Source organism: Prunus persica, chromosome G1 (assembly GCF_000346465.2).
Source record: "Prunus persica cultivar Lovell chromosome G1, Prunus_persica_NCBIv2, whole genome shotgun sequence".
NCBI lineage: Eukaryota > Viridiplantae > Streptophyta > Magnoliopsida > Rosales > Rosaceae > Prunus > Prunus persica.
Window position 1 is genome coordinate 31052897 of NC_034009.1, and position 24354 is coordinate 31077250.

At 37.4% G+C, this 24354-nt stretch overlaps 4 protein-coding genes and 1 non-coding gene across 5 annotated transcripts; 3 read left to right on the plus strand and 2 right to left on the minus strand.

The window, feature by feature from the left end:
• LOC18793696 (SEC12-like protein 2) lies at positions 508-4126 on the plus strand. Its single transcript, XM_007222956.2, has 10 exons — positions 508-920; positions 1040-1134; positions 1345-1492; positions 1681-1772; positions 1865-1964; positions 2346-2412; positions 2524-2644; positions 2915-3031; positions 3138-3205; positions 3731-4126. Exons 1-10 carry the CDS (start codon positions 645-647, stop codon positions 3826-3828), a joined length of 1182 nt encoding a protein of 393 aa, XP_007223018.1. The 5' UTR covers positions 508-644; the 3' UTR covers positions 3829-4126.
• LOC18789478 (probable sulfate transporter 3.3) lies at positions 4306-8326 on the minus strand. The gene is made up of 13 exons (XM_020556058.1): positions 7744-8326; positions 7583-7631; positions 7297-7504; positions 6991-7162; positions 6692-6757; positions 6362-6475; positions 6112-6228; positions 5888-6014; positions 5487-5773; positions 5193-5386; positions 5007-5086; positions 4844-4920; positions 4306-4750 (listed from the first exon to the last, which is right to left on the minus strand). Exons 1-13 carry the CDS (start codon positions 8119-8121, stop codon positions 4544-4546), a joined length of 2076 nt encoding a protein of 691 aa, XP_020411647.1. The 5' UTR covers positions 8122-8326; the 3' UTR covers positions 4306-4543.
• Positions 10839-10920, minus strand: TRNAS-AGA. The gene has a single exon. It is a non-coding gene; the product is annotated as a tRNA-Ser (tRNA).
• Positions 14165-15080, plus strand: LOC18791569 (10 kDa chaperonin, mitochondrial). The gene is made up of 3 exons (XM_007223705.2): positions 14165-14421; positions 14518-14657; positions 14766-15080. The coding sequence occupies exons 1-3, from the start codon at positions 14317-14319 to the stop codon at positions 14812-14814; spliced, it is 294 nt and encodes a 97-aa protein (XP_007223767.1). The 5' UTR covers positions 14165-14316; the 3' UTR covers positions 14815-15080.
• LOC18790185 (uncharacterized protein At1g04910) lies at positions 17871-24187 on the plus strand. Its single transcript, XM_007225667.2, has 10 exons — positions 17871-18776; positions 19458-19527; positions 19758-19825; positions 19962-20050; positions 20540-20737; positions 21649-21853; positions 21963-22130; positions 22731-22898; positions 22986-23176; positions 23530-24187. Exons 1-10 carry the CDS (start codon positions 18411-18413, stop codon positions 23690-23692), a joined length of 1686 nt encoding a protein of 561 aa, XP_007225729.1. The 5' UTR covers positions 17871-18410; the 3' UTR covers positions 23693-24187.

Consider the following 24354-nt stretch of genomic DNA (forward strand, 5'->3'; position numbering starts at 1 on the left):
TGGCGGTGACAGTGGTGGTGGCAGCGACAACAATGACGGTTGTGGTGGTGGTGGCTGCAACAGCGGCATTGTTGATAGCCATGATAAGATGGTGATAGTAGAAGTGGTTAAATCATATCTTGAGAATAGAAATAACATCTATCAAAATGGGGAAGCAAAGATTTTTCACGACCTAAAATTAGTCTATAATCAAACTAAATTCACAATTTTTTGTATTTCCTTTCAAAAAATAATGAGTTTTTTAATATATTCAACTTTTATTAAGTCTTTTAAAATCGTGATTGAATACATCTAAATTTGAATAGGGTTTCAAAAGTCTGAATTGAATACACTCATAATTATATAAACTTCTATAAAATCGTGATTGAATACACCTAAACTTTTAAACTTCTTTAAGAATGAAAGTCATTGACAAATTCCTTGGACGAGGTTAATAAAGATTATTCACTTTCTATTTTTTGGTTAACTTAAAAATGATTTACCTATTTTTATTTTCTGCGTTTGAAATTAAACGGACTGAAAACATTGAAAAAGTAGACGGCTTGTTGTAAATTGTAATAAACTAGGATCGATCTATTTCGACTGCCTCTACACCCGCCATCACTCGACGCTCACACAGTCAGAAGAGAGATCTGAAATCCCGAATGGCAATGGAGCCTCCCAGCAACTACCAGAAGTACGGCGTCCCTTTCTACGTCGCCGCTTGGGCTCCCGACGTCCGTAAGTCCCAACCACGCGACCAAGACGATGACGACGATCATCAAAGCACAGCTCCGACTGAGACTGAATCAGCCCAATCCCATCCCAACCAAAACCACGTCGTTTTGGCCGGCGGTGGTGGCGAGGGTCGCAGCGGGGTCCCAAACGCCATCCTTGTCGCCCAATTCGATCCCGCCTCCGTTTCTCTCTCTCATCAACCCGTAATACTCCAACCCCAATCCCATCCTTCTTAATTTTTACAGATTATTACCTGATTTGCCTGCCTTGTAATTGTAATTGGTGTTGGTGTTATGTTTGGAATTTGGTGTTTGATTATCAGGTGGCTAAGCTGGACACTGGCTCGGATTTGCCTTATAGAATGGCGGTTCACCCCGGTGGTGACGGTCTCATTTGCTCTTTTCCTAATAGTTGCAGGTCTTTTTCATTCAAACTTTTCCATTTCTTTATCTTAGACAATACCTTTATCTATCAATTCCTTTGAATCTGAGAAAACTGAAACCCAACCAGATTTACATGAAAAAATGAAAGGCTGCACATTTTGATTTTAGGTTCATGAGCAGTAGGATGCTCTTATATTATATTCACGTACATATGCATATATTAATTGTGGATTTTCTTCTGCAGATGGTTTGAATGGGACGAAGAAAGCGGTGAGGATCCTAAACTGGGTTTGAAGCAGTCGGACAGAGTGCTCGACCAGTTGGTAGATGTTGGACAACAGTTGGCCTTGGCATTTAACAAAGAAGGTTCCGTTCTTGCTGCTGGAGGCGAGGTACAGACTGTCCCTTCACCTTTTCTTTTTGATTCAAATACATTTGTTATACATTATGTATCACTATATGTTACAGTTTTATATTATAGATTGTTTTTAGACATGACATCAATGTCGGATGCAAAATTTTCTTTTCTCCAGAAGTAGTAGCACACCGTATAATAATGCTCTCATTTGGTGCAGTACAGGATGGCAAATTAAGGGTTTTCAAGTGGCCTAGCATGGAAATTATTCTCAATGAAGCTCCAGCTCATACTACAGTGAAGCAATTAGATTTCAGGTTTGCAAGAATCGCGGCATTTTAAAAAAAAATCTATCGACCTCTTCTATTTGTAATGTTGTTGCTGATGGTCTGGGCCGGTTGTCTTGCAGTCCTGATGGGAAATTTCTTGTCTCCTTGGGAAGTCGTGGCCCTGGTAGGGTGTGGGACATAACTTCGTCTACTGTTGCAGCTTCTCTACCACCAGAAAAGGTGAGTAACTGCTGAAAATTCTTCTATAAATAAAATTATTATGAGTTTCAAATTTATGCGGATTCAAATGATCCTTGACTTTGTAGATTGACATACCCCTTTCAAGGAGATTTTGTTGATTTTTACTGGTACATACATACAATGGTTTGTTACTTAATTGTATGCCTATTGAACACGTTAACCGAAAAAAAAGTAGATTAAACTATTGACACCAATATCCCTGTACTGTTGTGAATCATTTAACCTACTTTTCTGGTTTTACCGCCTGGTCATATTATATGAATTAGAGGATCCTCGTGCTTTTGTACTATTATAAGTCAATACACTTCTACACGTGGGTTTCTAACTAATGAGAATAATTATAAATTATAATACATGCAGGACGAGGTTTTTTGTGCATGCAGATTTTCTTTGATTAGTGATGGGAATTACATTCTATATATTGCAGGTAAATATTCCGTGTGGAAAAAGCAATTCATCTGTTTCTTAGAGAACTGCTCTCTTTCTACGTACTTTTTCCATGAGTTAACCGTTTCAACCTCTGTATTATGTAATACAGATAAATCTGGAAGCATTGTGACATGGAACACAACCACTTGGAAGAGGATTGGATCAAAGACTATTGCACGTGACATTATTTGTGCCTTTGATGTTTCAGCTGATGGAAAGCTCCTTGCTTGGTAATATTATCTTGGATCCGTACTATTAACAGTTTTTTAGATGCTTTTCACACTACACAATGTGTCAAATGACTGCATATGGTGTTGTATTGTTTTCGGGTAACAACATATGGTGTCATTTGAAATCACCATTTTTAACACTATTTACATCGAATTGCAATCTAGCATGAAGCAATTGCTTTCACTGCTTTCCATCCTTTGGTAAAAATATCTCTTGTGTGTCTTGAAAAGGAAGAAATTAAACTAACACGCCTTATCATGAAAACACAGTGGGACTACTCAAGGAGATCTTGTGATAGTAAATTCAACTAGAATGCAAATTCAAAAAGTGGTTAAGAAAGCACACCTTGGCTTTGTAACTGCATTGAGTTTCTCTCGTGATTCAAGGTAAACCAACATATCAACATTATGTTTCTTCTATGGTTATGATTATGCAGCAATCCATTTTCCCCTTCTATGAACTGTTTGTGAAGCATGTGATTTTAAAATGCAGAGCTTTGGCTTCCGCATCCCTGGACTCAAGTGCAAGGGTGTCCACACTTGAGGATGAGAAGAAAACTGGTAAGTTCTTGCCATAATTTTTGGTTGGATAATTCAGTCGTATCCCTCCGAACTTTTCATGGTAATTGTAAGACTTCCCTTGACAGCCTAGTTAAACCATCATGCTAGAAAACCTTGCCAATGATTGGAGGCCTTTTCAATTGTCCAGGTCTCAAGTAATATAAGCAGCCAAATTCCAATTCAGTTTTTACTATCACTGAACGTAGCAAGTAGAACACCATCACTGTTTGGGGGACCTCCTTGAGCTCTATTTAATCGTTTCCTCTAGTGTTTTGTTGGTATTTTTAATGATTGGGTTTTACTGTTGGAGCGTCACAGGCTTTCCTGAGAAAATGCCAAGTTCAAACAACAATCAATTCGGATTTCAACCATATGACATTAGGATGATTAGGATGAATGTCGAACTTTCTATGAATCTATTGTCTACTAGAAAACACCTAATTGATCTAATTGGTAATATGTTACCTAACACTGTTGCAACTATAGTTCATTTAGAAATGAGACATGCTCTTGGTTTGGTTGCAGGAGGATTGAACATATGGATCATTATATTCATCATTCTAGTCGCCATTGCTGCATATTTCTTGAACAATCCTGAGAAGTTGCCGTCGTTTAATTCTTAAATGTAAAAATTTGACCGCCCCTGGCGCTGAAAGGATTTTAAAATTCGAAGAGATCAGCTTGGTGCTTGTGATTGTAATATGATAGGATCGTGGCCTTGACAGCCTGTTATAGGATAAGAGGACACTGACCAGTTGGGCTTGAAAGCCAACTCATCTGTAAGCCTATTAGCGTGAGATTGCCTTTTTCGGCGTTGTCTTCATAATATATAGTTTACTTTTGGAGGTGTATACCAATTTTCTGATTCTCTTTGTGAAAATAATTGTTCTATCCATAAATTTTCATTTTTTTATTCGACCATTTTCATATATATTTTTGTTGTCTTTCTATTTCCTGTATAACTTACTTTTCTGTTCTAAAATGTTTAAAAAATTAAATCTTTATTTTAGACCTAGTTTCTTCGTTTGGTCGAGCCAGTTTCTTGTTGGTTTCCTAAGATACGTACTGGTTTATTTGAGCTTCCATAGTCCTATACTACGTTCTCCAAACAAAATTTGTTAATTACAGAAAGGGAATGAATGACCTACCTACTAGTACTAGATGCGAGTAAAATTACAAGGCAACTTCTAATATTAATATCCGTTAGGATTTTAGGAACATGTTACCAAAGACACAAAAGAAAAGCATGTGACAATCAGTAGGACCCTGAATTACCATAATTGTATATCTGCAACTTTTTGTTTATTTTGGGTTGCTGTCCTGGCGTGTCCTGTCTTTTTAAGCTGTGGTTAGCTTCTGGGGGGGCGCATTCGTCTGCATCTCCTCATCGTACATGTTTGATGCTTGATTCTTCATTGCCATCGACAGTGAAGCTATAGCCTCTCCTACTGACAGGTATAGATGATCTGGTCTCATCAGCTCATTGTCTTTATCCACCTTCTGCAATTTCTCCACAACCTCAGCCAATGGGTTCACCAACACCAGCTGTAATTTATTTCAATTAGCAACTCAATAATTAAAACTAATCTGCTAAACTTGATATTAAACAAATGTACACATATATTTCTTTCAACTTGCCTCAACTCCCTTTTTTCTAATTGCTTTCCTTAAATCTCCAAAGAGTGTGATCCCAGTTGTGTCTATGGTGCTCACAGCTTAAAACATAACACAAGTTGTCAGCCAACAAAAAATGAGATACCCAATAAAATAAACAGTTGATGCTCAAGATAATTAAACTCACCTGACATATCTATAATGACAAATCGAATGTTTGGATGTTTGTTTCCATCATCTTCTTCTTCTTCTATCCATCTCAAAATCCTTCATATACGGTTTACATATAACAATGACAATTGTTCAAATAAACTGAAAAAGTACAACAACAAAAAGGCTCAAAATGCTGGCAAAGAAACAATCCACAACCAACCTTTCATTCAGATAAGTGGTGTTGGCAAAGTTGATCGCTGCTTCTATGCTGATAATGAGGAAACCAGGGACACTCACTGCTGCTTCATTGTAATGGTGTAGGTCCCTAAACACATCTGTCCCGGGTATATTTCCCAACACCACTGTCCTCGGCCTTGTCACTTGCAGCAGAATCTTGAAAACCGATATTCCAACCTATTTATTTTATATCATCAAATTCCCATGTCATGCATACAAATTTTAAAATAAAATAAAAAAGTTGAGGTTGAGTTGTGGATGATAAATTATTTCTTACCGCAATGGCCAGCCCCTGTTGAACAGAGATAAAAATGACACCCAGAAAAGCACACACCAAGACAATGAAGTCATATTTGTCAATCTTCCAAATGTGATAAGCAGCTGGAACGTCAATGAGGCCAATCACTGCAGTCACTATAATGGCACCCAATATAACATTGGGTGTGTAGTGAAATAGAGGCATCAGAAACAGGAGGGTCACCATAACTGTCACCGACATTACTATGTTCGACAAGGCGGTTTTTGCTCCGGCATTGTGGTTCACAGCTGACCGTGAGAAAGAACCTGATCCATCATCAAGATCAAAACTTTTATATCCAGTCCTCATCCTTGCTAATAATTGATTTTTGGGTCACCAATATTTTTATTTTTTAATTAAGTTGATAATGAAATGCGAACCTGTTGTGATATAACAGGAAGTGATGGAGCCAATAATGTTCATGAGCCCAATTGCTATCATCTCCTTGTTTCCATCCACCCTGTATTCTCTCAGAGTAGCAAAAGTCCTTCCTACTGCAATGCCTTCCTGTTAATTTGATGCAAAACTGATCAGCCAAACCAATCGCTTCATCAAAATGTCCTTTTTTTTTTTTTAAAACCCCTGCTTAAAAGAATCAACTTACTGTGAGAGCAATGATGCCAGTGATAATCCCAGTCTTAATTACAAGTCCTATGTGGGTCCCACTGAAAATCAACATGTTCCATGAAGGTGGGTTCAATCCTTTCTGTAAATCTCCAATCTGCCATATAAAATATAAAAGTAGACCAAAAATCAACGTCTCTAGACATGATGCAGAGTGGATGGACATGGAGGAGAGAGTTTGAGGGGAAGCAAACTAAAAACTAAGCATGGTGTGGGGCCCAAGAACTTACCACACTGATGCCATGGCGATTGGCTTTGATTGCGAAAACAATTACGGTGGAGATGATGACAGACGCAAGAGGGGCTCCAGCTGAGACCCAAAACAGCTTTGGCTTTCTCATGCTCTGCATATATGTACATGGCACGCAGCCCAATGTGGATTAGTCAAATTGCACCATTGACTTTGAACTGAGTTCTTAGTTGGGGCGAATATGTGTGTGTTTGTAATTAGTGGATAAAGACAACATATTTATAACCATCAGTCAGAGATTGATGTGAGTGAGTTCATTAATGAAAAAAGTTTTCCATCAGAAAGTGAAGGCAGAGACGAGATAACATACGACGTGTCTTGCGATTAGGAGCAACAGAAGGAAGCAAACTCCCATTAATATGGTCTGCCATGACCACTGCAGAAAATAAAGAAAAACACTCAAATTATTACTTGAAAAAGAGAGGAAAATGAAAAGGAATTAATATTAAAATACAATATCTGAGATTCCAAATCATATCTAGTTGATAGTTATCTCGAGTAGTATGTCTGTAGCTTAGTTTATGATTGCTAAGAAAAGCTAAAAGCTTTATTAGCAAAGTAATATATCACTGTTTGAATATTTTAATGGGCTTCTCTCTGTTTCATTACCTCCCCTCGTTCCTCAAAAACAGAGCTCAAAACAGGGACTACAGCCATTTTTTTGGTGAAATTTTGTATTCCAAGGAGGCTCTTAAGCTGTTGCAGAGAAACTATCACAGCAGCTCCAGCCATGAAACCAATAAGAGTGGCCTTTGAAAGGAAATCAATGATAAATCCAAGCCTGCATCCACCAATATCAAAACATTGATCAATTTTGTTTCTTATAATATTGTCTTTTGTCCTTTCAAGTTTTAGATAAGAAGGCGGCAAAACTACAGCAAATTAAGCTGGGAAGTGAAGGTGGGGGCCACTTACCTCAATAATCCTAGAGAAGCTTGGATAATACCACTAAAGAAGGTTGAAGTAAAGGCAAGTTGAAGAAACAAGTTTGGATCTTTTGTGGGAGAAACTTCTTGCATAAGCATTGATCCCATTATAAGAGAAGCAATGGACACAGGTCCTACTGCAAGGTCTTTTGAGCTTCCAAGAACAGCATACACTAAAGGAGGAACAAAGCTGGAATCTACAGGTCCAAAAAAGATCAATTAACAAATGCAACACATTCAAAATTGTAAACAAGTAACAGAAACAAATTACTCACAGAGACCCACAATTGCAGGTAGATTAGCGAGCTTAGCATAACTGATTCCCTGAAGAAGAAGAAGAAGAAAAGAACAGAGTTAAATTAAGAACAGGGTATATGTTGTTTTCAAATTTCAATCATGAAATTGAGAAATCAAAGTTGAAAATCAAGCTTTGTACCTGAGGGATGGCTAAACTAGCAATGGTGACACCAGAAATAATGTCAGACTTGAGGAGCTTGAAGCTGTAAGTAGGACCCCATTCAAGGATAGGGAAGACATACTGAGCTCCAAGAATCCATTGCTTCTTTGGTGGCTGTCCTTTGAACTGGTGCAAAGGGTCATCTGGGAAGAAGGTTTCTTTGAGCCTGGCCATGAGCTTCTGCAAGGTGCTTCTATGGGGTGGAGGAACAACCTTGTGAACCTCCAATCCCCCCATTGGTATGTCCATGCAGTGGTGCATATTGTTGTTGTTACTTGGTGTGTTTATGGTGGGATGCTGGTTATTTAACTTTGAGGGAGAGGAGCCCTCTATTTTATCATGTGAGGCTTCTTCCATCAATCAACTTCTCCAGGGGACCGCTAAAAACAAATTAGTACTACTACTACTACAAGTCTTGCTAGCTACTATACTATTACTAATTGACTAGGGGTGGCTGAGCCCGCAACTTTTGCTAATTACTCATGAAAGGACACAAAGTGAATTGGTTTATCTCTAGCTCTCTATCTGTATGTGTACAATTAGCTAAGCTAGTTAGGCTAAAGGGGGTGCTCAAAGAATAAAATGAAAAGTTCAAAGGGGGGAATCTGTAAAATATTATATGTGGAGGGAGATGATAAAAGGAAAGTTTACAAGTAAAAAAATTTGTTGAAAGGTACTAGTCCTGTAAAAGATGGTTGAAACATTGAAGAAGGTACATAAACTAGTGTGCCATGCAAATGGGTTGGGTTTGTAATTGGCTGAAGATGATCACCGCGGCAGGTAATATTCTGAGGGATATTCTGTGTTCATCTAAGCTGTAAATAAATGGTCTAAATTCTGTAGGAATTTTATGTGGACAGTTGCTAGACATGTTAAATACAGCAACACAATTGTTAAAAGTTTACAACTGATCAGAGTAGAAGAAGAAGAAAGATAGTCGATCGGTGGTGTATTCGGTTTGGGTCGGTACCTTTGTTGTGGTGAGGATGAGGAGGAGGAGGTGAGCTATAAGCTATAAGAAGCTAGCAGCCTAGCAAGCACCATATTTGTAAATTGTTTGTCATGCATTAAGCAAAATGACAGGAAGCCAGTGTGAGCACTTATGTCCAGTCCAGGTGACGTGCCACAATATAATGCCACAAAATCCATATTCATTCGCATCTTCCTTCTGCAATCAAAAATTAGCTATACTTTTGTTAGATTTGTTGTACCCAGAAACCAAAAGGTTAAAAAACATCAATCACCTTTAATTTTGGTTTCTACTTTAGGACAAACATAATTTATTTACAACTTTGGCATGTACAATATTTTAGTCAACAGTTAACTCTAGCTACGAGGAAGAAGGAAGTGCTGCTGCGCCAACTTTTGCTTTTAAAAAGACCAAATCAAACATAACCATATGTTATTGTGTTTTTTTTTTCATATTTTTTTAAATGTCTTAGGGTAGAGAAATGTGCGCATATATATGTAAAGTTATTACTTTTAACATACCTCTTTCTTGCCAACCATAATGTGTATATATATATATATGGTGTTGGTATGTGTATAAATACTGTACAGATCAGACTACTTTATATGTTGTTTCATAAAATGTGCATGGAACCGAATACGAGCCATGCCTGCTAATATTATGTCTGAATCCACTTCACAATAGGGTTTGGTCTTGGTCATCTGCATCTCTTTTAGAAAGAAAAAAAAATTATTCCTAATACCAAGTGGTATGTCGAGGTAGTGTTACGAGTTGATTCAAATTATAACGAGTGTTAAGCGTAATATTGATGGACCTCCACCACCAAATTTTTCTTAAGTAATTAATAGCACACGGAAGAAGAAGAACAAAAGAAGAACTTCCACAATACCACATTCATAAAAGAGATTAAGATTTCTAGGATCCATAAACAAATAAAAGTGAACACTTTCTTTCATTCTCAAAAGACAATCTTAACAACAATCTTGAATCTAAAATAAAAGCAATGAATTAAATACGGGAAAAATTATTATTTCTAATTGAAAAAAAAGGAAAAAGAAAAGAGGTAGGATTCTAGAAAAAAAAACATACCAAAGTTGATCATCCATAATTAGGTTGGATGTAGTTCGCCTTCCAATTCAAATAATCTACAACCTAGTTTAGAAGTTGTTGAGTTTTCCATGAACATATGAGGAACCGATTCTAATTCAAGAATCATCCCCTATATCTTGTTGATATAGAGGCAGATTAATCAATCTGTAAATATATACTCGAAGCAAACTTTTCTAGGGATTCGTTGATTGTTCAAAGTAGAACAAAACTCAAAAACTCAGAAAACTCTTCTTAATTTCAAAAGATTAAACAACGAGTTTATACAAGGGATAAACCACAGCAATACCCATAAATCCAATTTTTTTTTGTAAGGAAAAATATGAAAAAGGGAAAGACTTTAGAAATATAAAAAATTGAGTCGAATAAATTTGAGAAGCAAAAATAGTAAAGTTCAAAATTCATCCCCCACGATAATATTGGTGCATCACACAGTAAATATCAGGCCTGAACCCCTAGTTCTTTAGTTAATCATACGTATGTGTGTGTGGCTTGGAAAGTTAGCTTAACCATTACCGCATAATTTGTAAGTAACAAGGTTGGAGAGGTTATTAGCTTAACAATCAAGAATGGCCGGCCAGGCAGCCACTGAAGCTCACCCTCTCCTCCACCACCATTAACAGTGATGATAATGGAAAGAGATAAGTGGGCCCTTTCGAATATATATTGGAGATTCAAGTGGCACTAAATTGGAGAAGAATGTTGGAGTTTTCCTCAGACACTGACTGAACCCTACTACTTTTTCTTCCTACCCAACATTTTTGAATGATGAGATGAAAAAGAAGATACTATCTTAGAATATAAAAAAAAGGAGAAGTCATTTCATTTGCTTCAATGTTGAGGTGCAAAATGTCATCTTTGATCAGATAATTGGAGGGTCACTCACTACTTGTTTTCCACGGGCCTCCACCCTCCATTGTGCAGTGCTTGCTGCCGTCCATAAAATTATAAAATAAATAAATAAAAAAAGTTAACGTGTAAGATTAGAGAGTCAAAACGTGGGCGGCAGGATTCGAACCTGCGCGGGCAAAGCCCACATGATTTCTAGTCATGCCCGATAACCACTCCGGCACGCCCACTTGACGATGTTCTGGTTCTTTGATCATTGTTATTTAACAGAAGAGTTTACTTGTAGCTGGCTGGACCACATCTTTGGACTTGTAAAGGAGATTCCGGTATATGAGAGAGAGGACCCCATTGATATCCCAAAAGAATGTGCAGGATCTAAAAGGAGGGGTGCACAATGGCGACATCCCATTGGGCATATTGGGAAATTCCAGCCTTTCCAAAAGAAAGGAAATTGCAACAACATTCATGGATCACTGAAATTTTGTTTTAATGAAAGAACAAAATTCCAAAGAAGGTGGGATTTCAATATTCCAAACATGAAAACAAGTTAAGCGTAGTTTATTTTTAAATTAAGTAACAAATCCGCGATTATATTTGCTTCTCGATACACATGTTCAAAATGAAACTGCTCCATTTGAAAATGGATTACAAAACTCATCAAGAGAAGGCCAGTGAATAAGCTCCACGTATCAAGTGAGTCCCCATCCTCCAGTTTTGTTTTCAATCGTGGAACTCATAATTATGCTTCAATTCATCAGACACGCCATATGGTTCTTCTATACCACAACCCCCCAGCAATGCCTTTCGTTGATTCGCAGCCAACCCTTGCAATTTGCAAATAAAAGATTAGCCATAACAAAGTAGCATCAGTTGAGCCAGACAGCCAGAATTACAGATTTGATATATACATACATAGTTATTAGTTGGATCATCATCAAAACCAAAGTCAAACGCAGAAATTATGAAGAGTCACCAAAGTTATTGGAACACACAGTTTACCATACATACATACATATAGCTAATTCACAGCCATATGTGTTACTTCGGTCTCACGGTTCAATGTTATATGGAAATTGTTGTAAGTTCACAAATAAGGAAAAAGAGGGAAACCCGGGAATGATCTGACTATGAGCAAATGTGTGTTTTGTGTTTATAATGAATAGTCCCGAGTTCTGTTTATGTATGGTTCTTGTTAGGTGAAAAAATTGCATGTATATATGTATCGCTCATCGTGACACAAATTAAGTATATATGTAAAGTTTTCTCCCTTGTTAGAGTGTTTTGACTGTTTGCACTATCAGTTATGGTATATTTCATATGTGACATGTCCAGCTAGCTATATATGTGGCAAGCAATGATGGGTTTGGCTTTCTATATTCTCAAAGCAAATATTGACAGGTTTTCATCCATATATGTGTATGAAAAAATAAAAAACTATACACGCAACTTATCATCGCAAAGGTTCTTAAAGCTAGATTCTGCATGAAATTGTAAGCAAAGATATTGTAATTTGGACATGTCTTTGAAAGATAACAAGAATCCGATTTTCTGGATAAAATGTGATGGTCCTTAAAGGCTACAAAGCTATAAAGGTAGGAAACTATATGTGATTTTAGTGGGAACCTTCTGAACCGCAAAAACCCATCACACGCTATTGGAAGGGATAACGAAGTTATGGCCAATCCCCAATTGGGTTGCAAAAAGATTTTGGTCCTAAGTATGTCAACCATATATATAGATTTCAAAAAGTTTATGGTCCTTTTTATTTTCTTTTTTTGCACAAAATGGACAGGAATATGCATGACTTTTATCATGATTAACCTAGCACGAGGAGTGGTCTAGAATTCTTGTATCGTACGAGTCATGACTTGATCCAGTTAGGGCTCAACTTTAGCGGCTTGTCGAGCCTAAAAAAAGTATACTTTTTGCAGGGACGGACTTGAAGGTTCCCTGCGTATTGTTTTTCAATAAAAGACACACTGATCGGCACTTGCACGCACTTGTAGTTATCTGTAAATTTCTTTTTAGGGATGGGACTTGGTTAGATGAAGTAGACCTCAACTTGAATTTCGATACTTGAAAATCAGAACAAAAAGGTCCTCAACCAAAGTACCAGATAAACTATGACAAATTTTATGTTTAATTTCTATTGTTCATTAACTTAATTATGTGACAGTAAAAAATCCATATACCCATCTTATACCCCACTTTAAATATTGACTTGACTAAAACTCATAGAAAATATAAATGTAGGACTAATGCACCGAATAATAAAGAGTTGATAGATCATTTGAACGAATAATTTAGTTGAGGGACCAAAATGCAACTCGGGTATAAATTTAAGGACCATTTGAGTTAAAAACCTCGGGTATAAGTTTGAAGACCATTTGAGTTAAAGAACCTCAAGAGAGATTACATGAGCCTCAACAAAACCAACATCTTCCATTGCAAACTAAGTAGTGCAACCATAAGAAATAAAACACAAAGCGAAAGAAAGATAACATAGAAAAAGAGCCACAAATAAGGATTGTGACAACAATTCAAGTAATTTCCATGGTATTTTTATTATCGATATACGTACAAAGAGTGTTCCATTCTTAAGAAGCACAGCAGGTCACAGTTAGCATAACTTGTTCATTTCAGCCTTTGAACTGCTAGCATGGCTTGAGTTTCCTCATTCCACATGTGAAAGACCCCCACCTTTAGCCTTTGTCCTGCAAACAACATAACATCAGTTCTTTTCTCCACTGGCAAATAGCCTCGAATTCATTCGACAAGACATGAAATTCTACAGAGTTTTACTGATAAACCCACAAGGAGTAACCCAACCCGCATTTCTTTGAAAAAGACCAAATTTTCCATTCCGCAAGGATAATGAAAGCTTACTTGTGATCGGAAGGATTTGGCCTGAGTTCATAAACAATTGTTGCCACAACATCCCTCTTCAACAAAAGCACTCTAAGTCACAGCATAAAGAATGCACTGATAAAAAGAGTGAATTGTTGGGAAGAGCTAACCTTTACGTTGTTGATAAACGATGAGAAAGAGTGAGTCGCTAGCTTGATGCATTTGCAGAGATGGCAGACCCGCCCAGGAACCATTTTCGAACTTTGATTGTTGGTCATTAAAGGACAGTCGTTCTCGTTCTGGACTTGACTGTGGCTGCATGTGGTTCGCTTCTTTTTCTCGCGTGGTACCCAGTTAGGTTTCATGGGCTTCAACCAGATCCATACATTTGTGGACTTAGTTGCAACCTTCCGATGGGCTAAAGTATTGTGAGGGCCTTATAAGACCGTCACTATAGATTCTCGAGGAAAGGTAATGACAATGAAGGTAAGCCCAAGCAAACAACTTAATGCATTGGGCTTTTTATATTACCAAACCTTCAGACCTATGCCCACAAGCCCACACCATCTAACACAACTTAATTTACAAACCCTAAAACCCCCAAAACCCTAAGACCTAGAACCTTCTATCGTCTACTAGAACTTGATCGCCAAGTAGTTCCCCTCCTACCCAAACCCACATGTTTTAAAAGAAAGATCAGCAATCGCCCTCTTCCCCAAAGAAAAACCCAAATCCAATCTGAGCCAACAACAGTAGCAGTCTCAGAAACAGAGGCACAAATGGCTAGGCGTTTGATCCCAACCCTCAACCGTGTCCTGATTGAGAAAATCATCCCACCCTCTAAAACCACCGCCGGCATTCTCCTCCCCGAGTCATCCACCAAGGTAAATACTACCATTTTCTTCTTAAAATGTGTCTCTGAGTAAATTGTCAATGATTGATGACTTTGTGTGGATTTTAATTTATTTGGGTGTGTGCAGCTAAACTCAGGGAAGGTGGTTGCTGTGGGACCAGGAGCCAAGGATAAGGCTGGGAATGTGATTCCAGTGGCTGTGAAAGAAGGTGATACAGTTCTTTTGCCTGAGTATGGGGGCACCCAAGTCAAGCTTGGTGACAAAGAGTAAGCCTTTTCGTTCTATTTTGCTCTGTTTTGCCATGGTATGTTTTAGGGGTTTCTTCCATTTATGACTTTTGGTTTGGGTTTTTGGTGGGTTGGTGTTGTGTGCAGGCTCCATTTATACAGGGATGAGGACATCTTGGGCACTCTCCATGAATGAGTCATTCGATTGGATAGTATGTTTTTTTTAAAGGATATTGCTATTCAATTTGAGGGTCAGATGTAACTGATTAATTAGCGGATTGGAATTTCTCATGGATGTTAGTTTTCTTTGAAATGAACTAATGGAAGCCCCTATCAGTCTAATTTATTTCCATCTTCTGTTAGGTTTGGATTTTTGCACTGGAAATTATGGGCAAAATTTAGAAATAATTGTGTATCTTATTTGTTGCATGCTAGCCTGTGAATTTGTCAATTATGCTTTAACTCAAGGGATTCACCCAACACATGCCACCATTATAACCAAAATGTGATTTATAAAGTAGCTTAGATTGTGATTGGATTTTGAAAATTCTTCTTGCTTTCATATCCTTGACCTCTTTCTTTTATAAAATGGGATTTGATTTCCGCAATTGTTTCAAATGTGGTGTGTTTTCGGTCAAATGTGTCCTCTTGATTTATTAGGAAAGCTGCGTGATTATAATTGATGCATATTAATTCTCCTAATTCTGCGTACGTACTGTGTTTCAAACCTGGTCTATTCCGTTTACTCTGTTTCCATCCGCATGATGGGGACCCCATGTATGTACAAATAATGCATGAGGTATGTTCATTTTAAATGTGCAAGCAAACACTATAATTTACTTATTACGTTGTGATTTGAATTCGATTACATAATTCCTTGCCCTTTCCTTTGATTTTCACGGAAATGCTATAATGAGAGGGTTTTTGGTGAGGGGGTTTAATATGTGGTTTCATCCCACCATCCAACAAGAGTGAGAAAATGTCGGAGTTCAACTTTTTAAATGAATGAATGGTGGGATGAAATGAACCCCTCACCAAATTCTCTCATTATAAAGGCTCCCTTGATTTCATATTCTTGTTTACCCTCTTTTATGTTCTGGATTGGATTTGCAATCTGAAAATCAATTGGGCCTTAAATTTGACGTGGCATGTGTGTTTAAATCGCATGTTGTGGTCCACTGAAAAGTTCTTAACGCTTCTGTTATGTGAGCCCAATTCCGAGAGAGGGAGAGAGAGAGATTCCTAGAGAGAGAGAGAGAGAGAGAGAGAGAGAGAGAGAGAGGTCGCTTTCAGTATCAATTCTGACTTGCTGATTTATGGCAGCCTTGTCCTGTGGGATTTCTGGATTTGTATTCTGATTCTCATAACACCGTTTTCTCCTTTAGTTCCTCCCAGCATCCTCATCCCTGTAAATTATTTCTCGTCTTTTTCTATTTTTTTTTTTGGACGAAATCTTTTTCTAGTTCCTTGTCGTCTTTTTCTAGTTCCTTCTTATATAATAAGGTTAATTAGTGATGGCGCTTTACTCAAAGTTCCAACTACTACTCTATTAGGAGTTGATTCAAACGTTTAAAATGTCTCTTATGGAAGTGGAAAGTGCGTTTGCGAGGGGTTTTAGTCTTTAAGATATATTTCAATTATCATTTCCAAGTTGAACTGAAAATCGTTGTAGTTTGTTTTATAATGTTCCATCCTTTTCACCCCTCTTATTTGTATCTCCATCTTCACTCATTTGAATGAAAAATATCAGCAAATAGGGTTAGAACAGCTGACTAGGGCATTAAGTATGTGCTCTTGAACTTAAGTTCGAGTTCTCCTTCTCGTAAACTAGATTGAGAATTTAGATTATTACTTGTATAGAAACAAAATTATAAAAGAAATACCCGCAAAAAATGATCAAAGGGTTCCTGCACTTGTCACTTTCCAATTTCCATCTGTAAACGTGAATGTTGAACACCACAAGCCAGACAGAAGATTCAATGTTAGAAATTAAAAGCTGGCAATGAAGGGGAGCGGGTCCATGTGGATTACATACATTACCTTATGTTTTCCCAACTTTATGAGTTGGATCCCAACGTATAAGAGGACGAGTACAACAGGTAAGTAGCTAACTCATCCATCCATTTATAGAGATCTCGTTTGTTGGTTGGGGCTACTTTTATTTTCCCAACTCCATTATAATTGAAAAATCTTTTTTCTTGACAGGATCCCTTAAATTTTGTCTATGGCATTGGCAGTTGGCACATAGCCCATATTTTCTTCTCCCAATGTAAATGTAACACATATTTAATGTAAAACGAACTCATATGGTAATTTCCATTACACTAAATTAAAAAAACAAGTAAAATATAATTTCCATTTCACATGATTGGCATACATATGAATGATACAACCAACTAGTGCTACAGCCAATTTTTTATTTATTTATTTATTTAAAAAGCATGGCCATTTGAATGGTAATATCCGAATAAAATAATATTCCAAATTGCCCTAAAATTAGTATGTCCCCCAATAAAAAAAATATCAATAGCACCTCATTATGCCACGTGCCCCTCCCCAACCAAAGGTAGATCCTATTTTAACATAAACAAAAAGGAGTAAATAATTAGAGAAAAATAATAGGACAACCCTTCAACAGCACACAATTACTTGTACCGGGAGGCACGATATCTCTTTTTATACTGCAATTAATTATTCCTATTTTGCAGTTTCCCCCTTAAAAAGAATCGAATAAACAAAGTAATTTGTTATTGTGGGAGTATCTTTGCTCACTATTTTAATTAAGGTGTATCATCATTACTCTTTTTAACATTTGATATGTGTTCATTGATATAACAATAGTTCCATAAATACAAAATAAAGAGTTAATTATGATTATGCCAATAAACACGTATCAAGTGTTGAGAATGATATGAAAATACAACTTAAGTTAAAGTGATGAAGCAAAATATTTCCATTATGTACATCATTAGATAACAACAATAATAAATGTTGACCCTATCCGATAAAGAATGTTGATATTTCACATTAGGATATATTCCTCTAATCTAATTTGTTTACCCAAAAAACAGAAACATAGAGTATGTATGGATATTTACATTTGTGATATTCAGAGAAACGTATCTATAAAGAATCTCTGGATCCATTCCACATATACAAGTAATTTGTGGTGCAGTCAACTTTTTGCCATTTTCCTGATAATCATCAGCCGAATTTCCCATTTTGATAAGTGGTCTCTTTTTTTTTTTTCCCGCCCCCCACCATCTTTCACCAAAAACCATCATGTCAAATGCACTCAATCTTAATCAACATTGATTAGCATAATCCTCTCATTGCATCATCTTATCAAATTAAATAAATCCTCATTGCATTTATTTATGCTAAATAGATTTGACAACACTTGACATAGTTTTGAAAAAAAAAAAATACTTTCAATTGGCTTTGGTCTTCTAGGCATTTTTTTTGCAAACAAGTCATCCTCATTTCAAAGCCAAAAAAAAAAAAAAAAAAAAGAAGAAGCCCATGTCATCCCTGAGAGGAGAAGCACGTGCACGCCCAACTCATTCTTGTTCGAATCTATTTCATCTCAATACAAACACTTCTTCTTTCTCTTTCTTCTTTTCTGTGTCCACCTTTTCTCTCCCCCAACATTTTCTCAGAAGAGACCCAATTCACAAGAAACACAAACACACGCAGAGAAAAGAAAAGAAAAGAAAAAAAAGACAGAGAGAGGCGGCCACATGACGTAGTACATAGAGAGAGGGAGAGAGAGAGAGCGCAGCAGAAATCCCAATGCACCCATACAATCGGCTACCGAGTAGCGGACACAACAGCCCATCGCCGCCGCCTTCGCCGCTCCGCTCGCCCCGGTTCAGACACAGCCGGTCCAAAGCAGGTGGCCGGTTCAACCAGCCGGGTCGGACCCTAATCCAGCGCATCGTCTGGCACCTCCTCTCCGTTCTCATCCGCCGCCAGGGGTTCTTCCTCTTCGCCCCTCTCCTCTACATCTCTGGCATGCTCCTCTACATGGGCTCCGTTTCCTTCGAGGTCGTTCCCGTCATTTCACATCGTCCTGCTCCCGGCTCCGTTTACCGCAGTCCCCAACTCTACGCCAAGCTCCGACCCGAAATGGATGCCGATAACTCCTCCGCCGATGCGGTGCGTTTCGTCTAGTCATTACTTCCCTTTTTGTTGCCCGATTTTCTCTTTGGGATCTTGTCCAATAATTGTTTTCCAGCATTACATAATTTCGAATTTCAATCAATCTGTTTTTTTGTTTTTGTTTTTCATTTGACATAATTTCAGGACGAAAATCAATCATGGCAAAGTTATTCTGATTTAGACTACATAGGATTGCTTGGCGTGCCTACCTTGTTTAGTAATTAGTACTATATCGGCCATCCTCCTGCTTATGCTTTAACCTGGAGATTTGAAATCTTTGCGTAAACGAACTATGAATGTGAACAATCAATCTTCTAATTTGCAGATAATCAACCTATTGTCTCTTAATCAATCCTATCATTATTACTTGGACGTACTCATTTTCTTTCTTTGTGCAGAAATTTGACTTATTGCTATTTGTACAACAAATAAGTAATTCATCATTGAGATAAAATGACAGGAAGAAGATTAAAAAAAACTGTGGGATACTGAGCTATTACATGGGAAGCATTACATACAAGTGGCATTTGAAAAAATTGTTTCTTTTTTTTCTTTTTGAATCTTCCCTTGTTTCTCTCCCTAGTTAGGCTACTCTTAGAGATCTTGGAATTTCTCGATGTAGTTATGGCTCCTATGCATCCAATCCAACTTGCTGACAATCTATCAAATTCTATGCAGATCTCAACTGTATGGAAACATTCCTATAAAGGTGCTGAGTGGAGACCGTGTGTAAACAAGTCCTCTGGAGGTACGAGTTACCTCAACTAGTTCTTGCAGTTTTATATGATAATGGCTACTGGTATACCTTTTTTTTCCTACGCTGGAAACTGCATGCTTAATTCATACTCCCCCTTCCTTTTTGATATTTCCATACTGTAACATTATATCATTTCATTTACTTTTTAGATAGGCACATTTATATGTTGGTTCCATCTTCATATGAGTTCCGAACTTGACCATTCGGTTGCTTTTACGTAGGTTTAGCGGAGTCAAATGGTTATATATACATTGAGGCAAATGGTGGTTTAAATCAGCAGAGGACTTCAGTAAGTTTAATTACTCGTTTGGTTGTGTATTTCTTTTCTTCTTTGTGTTTGTGCTTTGCCTATTCTGTTCTAAATATTATTATTTGTAACAACTTTCTTGACTCCTTGATACATGGTTGTTGTTGATTCTTTCTAGATATGCAATGCAGTTGCTGTTGCAGGATATCTTAATGCAACACTTGTAATTCCCAATTTTCATTATCATAGCATCTGGAGAGATCCAAGGTTTGTCAACACTTATCATTTTGATGTTGTGTTTGTAGGATCAGGGTGCCTAACAATGAATATCCATATCTATGAACCCTCCCAGGGTATTGAAATTTGCAACTAAAATATGAGGTACATAATAGCAAACAAATCTGAGGTACATAAAAAACAGTACGTGAATTTTGGCAGTGTCGTCTATGCATCTTGACTTATCTGAAAATTTGACTTGACTCAGTCAACCCTTAAACTCAAAAAGAAGAAAGCAGAAGGATGGATAAAAGTGTAAAGATACATTATAAACGTGACATAAGGTGCTAATACACCATTTTATTTTCTCTTGGGTTGGCATGAATGCTGCCTCACATTATTCTGTTTTTATGGTTGTACCTTGCTTAAAACCTCGTAGCTTTATGAGGAGTTTTCTGTTGAATTGATACGAATATTGTATTTACGATTTCATTCTCACATAAACACTGGACTCTGATTTTCTTCTTCTTTTCTTTTCAGTAAATTCAGAGACATCTATGATGAAGATTATTTCATCAGTATGTTGGAAAATGATGTACGCGTAGTTAACAAGGTTCCTGAATATTTAATGGAACGATTTGACCACAATTTGAGCAACGTATACAACTTCAGAATAAAAGCATGGTCGCCCATTCTGTATTATAAGGATGCAGTTCTCCCAAGGTTACTTGAAGAAAAGTGAGTGAGAAAATTTTAACTTCAGTTGGTCCCTTTATTTATTTATTTAAAGTTAACTTTCATTATGTTGTCGTGGTACATGTTGTGCTAAACAGTGAAACTTTGCTTTTACATGAGCTATGGTTTAATAGTTTCTATTGCACAAATGGTGTGTATTAGTCAAAAAAGGGGGGAGAGGGGGGAGGGAGAATATGGAGGAAAAAATATAGGGTCTGTAAAATCTGTTGTGTTGCTCGTCCTAGTCATTTAATATGTTAAAGAGTTGCATTAGGTATCAACACTACTTGTGTGCAAGTAGAGGTTGTAAATTTCAACCTCAACCTACCGACCCACCTGAATCTGATGATTTTGGGATTGATACTTCTTGGCTGTTTTCTATCCATTCCAAATTCTGCTTGGTAGATGAGTTTGATTAAACATGTCAATGTGACCTCCACCTGATTACTGTTCATCGATTATTGGTTAATTCTTTATATTGTTTTATAACTATTTTAAATGAGATCCAGTAACTATATGTTCTGCTCCTAGGCGGACCGGTGGGGGGGGAGGACCACTATGCTTGGTTTGGTGTAGAGTACTTGCCTAATCCTCTAGGGCTTGGTCCGATTTTTTGTACTTGTTACCCTTTTCTCCTCATTAATAAAACACTATCGCCCTTGTGTTTTCAAAAAAAAATTTGAATAAGCATTGCTAAAAATAGTGTTAAATACTTAATTTATGGTATATGGAACTGAACTAATGTTGACTGTTATACAGGTTTCGCAAGAATTGAACTTTGTTATTGTTGTATCCAGTGCAGATTCTGGAGATACTTATTGTTGCATCAATTTTGTGAAAATGGTTGTGGCATGATTCATGCAATTCTTGTACAAAATGATGCTTAATGTTGGTTTTATTTATGGACAAAACAGGGTTATAAGGATTTCTCCTTTTGCAAATCGATTGTCATTTGATTCTCCTCCTGCTGTTCAACGGCTAAGATGCTTGGCAAATTATGAAGCTTTAAGGTTTTCAAGTCCTATATTAACTTTGGGAGAAACTTTGGTTGCAAGAATGAAAGAACGCAGTTCAAATTATGGTGGCAAATATATTTCGGTGCATCTTCGGTTTGAGGAGGTTTGTCTTGATCAGCTATTAGTGTATTATAATTAACTTCTATTTAACCTCCATGAAGAAAATATCATCTTCCTTTAACAAGTGGAATTTACTGATCTCCCATGTGTAGGACATGGTTGCATTCTCTTGTTGTGTTTTTGATGGTGGAGAGCAAGAAAATGAAGACATGAAAGCAGCAAGGGAAAGAGGTTGGAGAGGGAAATTTAGCAAACCTGGTAGGGTTATACGTCCTGGAGCAATCAGGATTAATGGAAAATGTCCTCTCACTCCTTTAGAGGTATATCTTTTGCTTTTGTGTAGTTCCTTCCTGAGTATTTAATTACGTAGTGACTATTCATTCACAAACAATGAAAGAGCAGTAAGTTTTGCACGAATTCCAGTTAAGCGATTTTAGGTTTTGCATGAATTCAAGTTTAGCAGTATAAACTCCATATTGCTAGAAGTTTCATCAGGTAGTCAGTCAGCATCTTCATCTGTTTGTCATTTCATTTCCTGATAAAACAAATGATCATACCTTCAAAATATAATATATATATATATATATATATATATATATATTAGTTGAACAGGTAAACTTATGGCCTCAGAATGGAGGGTTAATCCTCCCCTCCCTAGTCTTTTACCTGTTGTGTCATTTCTGTGTTTGAACCCAGCATATGAGGCACTTGCATTGCAAGGCAGTGTCCCATTGTGCCTTCTGCCAGCTGGGGTCCTCTAAATTGCTGTTTTGCAACACTATTGTAACTGTGACCATTGTTTTTATCTTTCTCTTCAATTGTTTCTTTCACTTTAAGAAAGACTTTACGAGTTTTTAAATTTCTTTAAAATTCTAGAATATGAATATTTGATTATTTCTTTTTCTGTGTCATCTAATCAGGTTGGCTTGATGCTTAGGGGAATGGGATTTGATAAGAACACATTTATCTATTTGGCATCGGGAAAGATATACAATGCTGAGAAGACAATGGCCCCATTACTGGAAATGTTTCCTAATTTGCAGACAAAAGAGATGTTAGCATCAGATGAGGAGCTTGCTCCTTTCAAGGTCTTAATAGTCTTAGTTCTGTTTCTTTTCTTCCATCTTTGAGGTGTGGTATAATACCATTGTTCTGACTTGAGTTACTATTGCTAGAATTTTTCTTCCAGGATGGCTGCGACAGATTACACTGTTTGTCTTCACAGTGAGGTATTTGTGACAACTCAAGGAGGAAACTTTCCCCATTTTCTGATGGGACACAGAAGATACTTGTATGGTGGACACTCCAAGACTATCAGGCCCGACAAGCGGAAGTTAGCATTACTCTTTGATAATCCCAAAATTGGGTAGGTATACATGATCTTTATGGCTAGTTTAGTCTCATTGAAAAATGCATTTTTACATGTATTTAAATGGCTGGAAGGAGGTTACATTTGATGATATTTGTGTCAGAACTAAATATAGTCCTTTCTTTTATGGGTGTGTGGCTGGAATAGGCAGGAAATGAGAAACGCCTTTTATGGTTTTGGCTAGAGAAGAACAGAAGAAAATACCATATTATGGATTGTCATGTATTTGAGTTAATATGAACAAAAATGTCTGGGACACCAAACTACCCATTGTGATTCAAAATTCTGAACTTGAGCACTACCAAACTACCATAGGAGTAACATCTCTTGGTTTGGTTGTTTATTCCCAGATGGAAGACTTTCAAGCGTCAACTGCTGGGTATGAGGACCCATGGTGATTCAAAGGGCTTTGAGCTGAAGAGACCAAATGACTCAATATATACCTTCCCATGCCCGGATTGCATGTGCCGCTCAAACAAGACAGAGGATTCAAGAGCATTGTCAGCTACGTGATTTTGAATGAAGACGTTGTGATGGGTGTTCCCCATACCCTTGATTTTGTGAGGACACTTTACTGCTGACCCCCCTTTTGTGTTGCTATTCTTTCATTTTTTTTTTCTGCCCATCCGGGTGTGGAGAGGGCATATACACCAATTTTGGGAGCTACAAGGAATTTGTTGGAGGTCACAGTTACCTAATTATTTTCCCGGGATTGGATCATGAGGAAGTTGCATAGATTTTATATGATGCCAGAAGAGAAGATACATCAATCCTTCTATCACTGGAGTTTCCCGGGCGTTGACTGAGGCATTGTTTCATATCTGCAGCTGCTGTATTTAACAAGCTGTGTACTGACAGATCGCATTCCTTCACAGCCTGCCTGCTTTTGCCATGTTTGTAGATTAGTTAAGAGTTTGATCTGCAAGTGCAAATAGGATCAGGTTGAATTTTTTGTACATTTATCCAAAGGTCAGGGTACTCAAATTTCATTTTTTCTTTTCTGGGTTCTTTCCGGGTTTCATTTACCTTTTCGTGCTCTCTATCCCCACCTTACAAAGAGGTTACCTTAGTTACTGAAGCTCACAGGATACCTTTAATACTCCATCAGTATATTCATTAATTTTTGTGATTTAGGGGGGGGGGGGGGGGGGGGGGGGGGGGGGGGGCCCCAAAAA

What these genes read in the sequence shown, in the direction of transcription:
- LOC18793696 (XM_007222956.2), top strand. Translation starts at nt 645, where the DNA reads ATGGCAATGGAGCCTCCCAGCAACTACCAGAAGTACGGCGTCCCTTTC. An exon ending in TCTTTTCCTAATAGTTGCAG is followed by an intron (nt 1,135 to 1,344) that starts GTCTTTTTCATT and finishes TTTCTTCTGCAG; the next exon opens with ATGGTTTGAATGGGACGAAG. An exon ending in CTTCTCTACCACCAGAAAAG is followed by an intron (nt 1,965 to 2,345) that starts GTGAGTAACTGC and finishes TAATACATGCAG; the next exon opens with GACGAGGTTTTTTGTGCATG.
- LOC18791569 (XM_007223705.2), top strand. Translation starts at nt 14,317, where the DNA reads ATGGCTAGGCGTTTGATCCCAACCCTCAACCGTGTCCTGATTGAGAAA. An exon ending in TCCCCGAGTCATCCACCAAG is followed by an intron (nt 14,422 to 14,517) that starts GTAAATACTACC and finishes GGGTGTGTGCAG; the next exon opens with CTAAACTCAGGGAAGGTGGT. An exon ending in GTCAAGCTTGGTGACAAAGA is followed by an intron (nt 14,658 to 14,765) that starts GTAAGCCTTTTC and finishes TGTTGTGTGCAG; the next exon opens with GCTCCATTTATACAGGGATG.
- LOC18790185 (XM_007225667.2), top strand. Translation starts at nt 18,411, where the DNA reads ATGCACCCATACAATCGGCTACCGAGTAGCGGACACAACAGCCCATCG. An exon ending in CCAAGGTTACTTGAAGAAAA is followed by an intron (nt 20,738 to 21,648) that starts GTGAGTGAGAAA and finishes TGGACAAAACAG; the next exon opens with GGTTATAAGGATTTCTCCTT. An exon ending in TTTGATAATCCCAAAATTGG is followed by an intron (nt 23,177 to 23,529) that starts GTAGGTATACAT and finishes GTTTATTCCCAG; the next exon opens with ATGGAAGACTTTCAAGCGTC.
- LOC18789478 (XM_020556058.1), bottom strand. Translation starts at nt 8,121, where the DNA reads ATGGAAGAAGCCTCACATGATAAAATAGAGGGCTCCTCTCCCTCAAAG. An exon ending in TCCTAATCGCAAGACACGTC is followed by an intron (nt 6,476 to 6,691) that starts GTATGTTATCTC and finishes ACATATATGCAG; the next exon opens with AGCATGAGAAAGCCAAAGCT. An exon ending in CTGGCATCATTGCTCTCACA is followed by an intron (nt 6,015 to 6,111) that starts GTAAGTTGATTC and finishes TCAAATTAACAG; the next exon opens with GAAGGCATTGCAGTAGGAAG.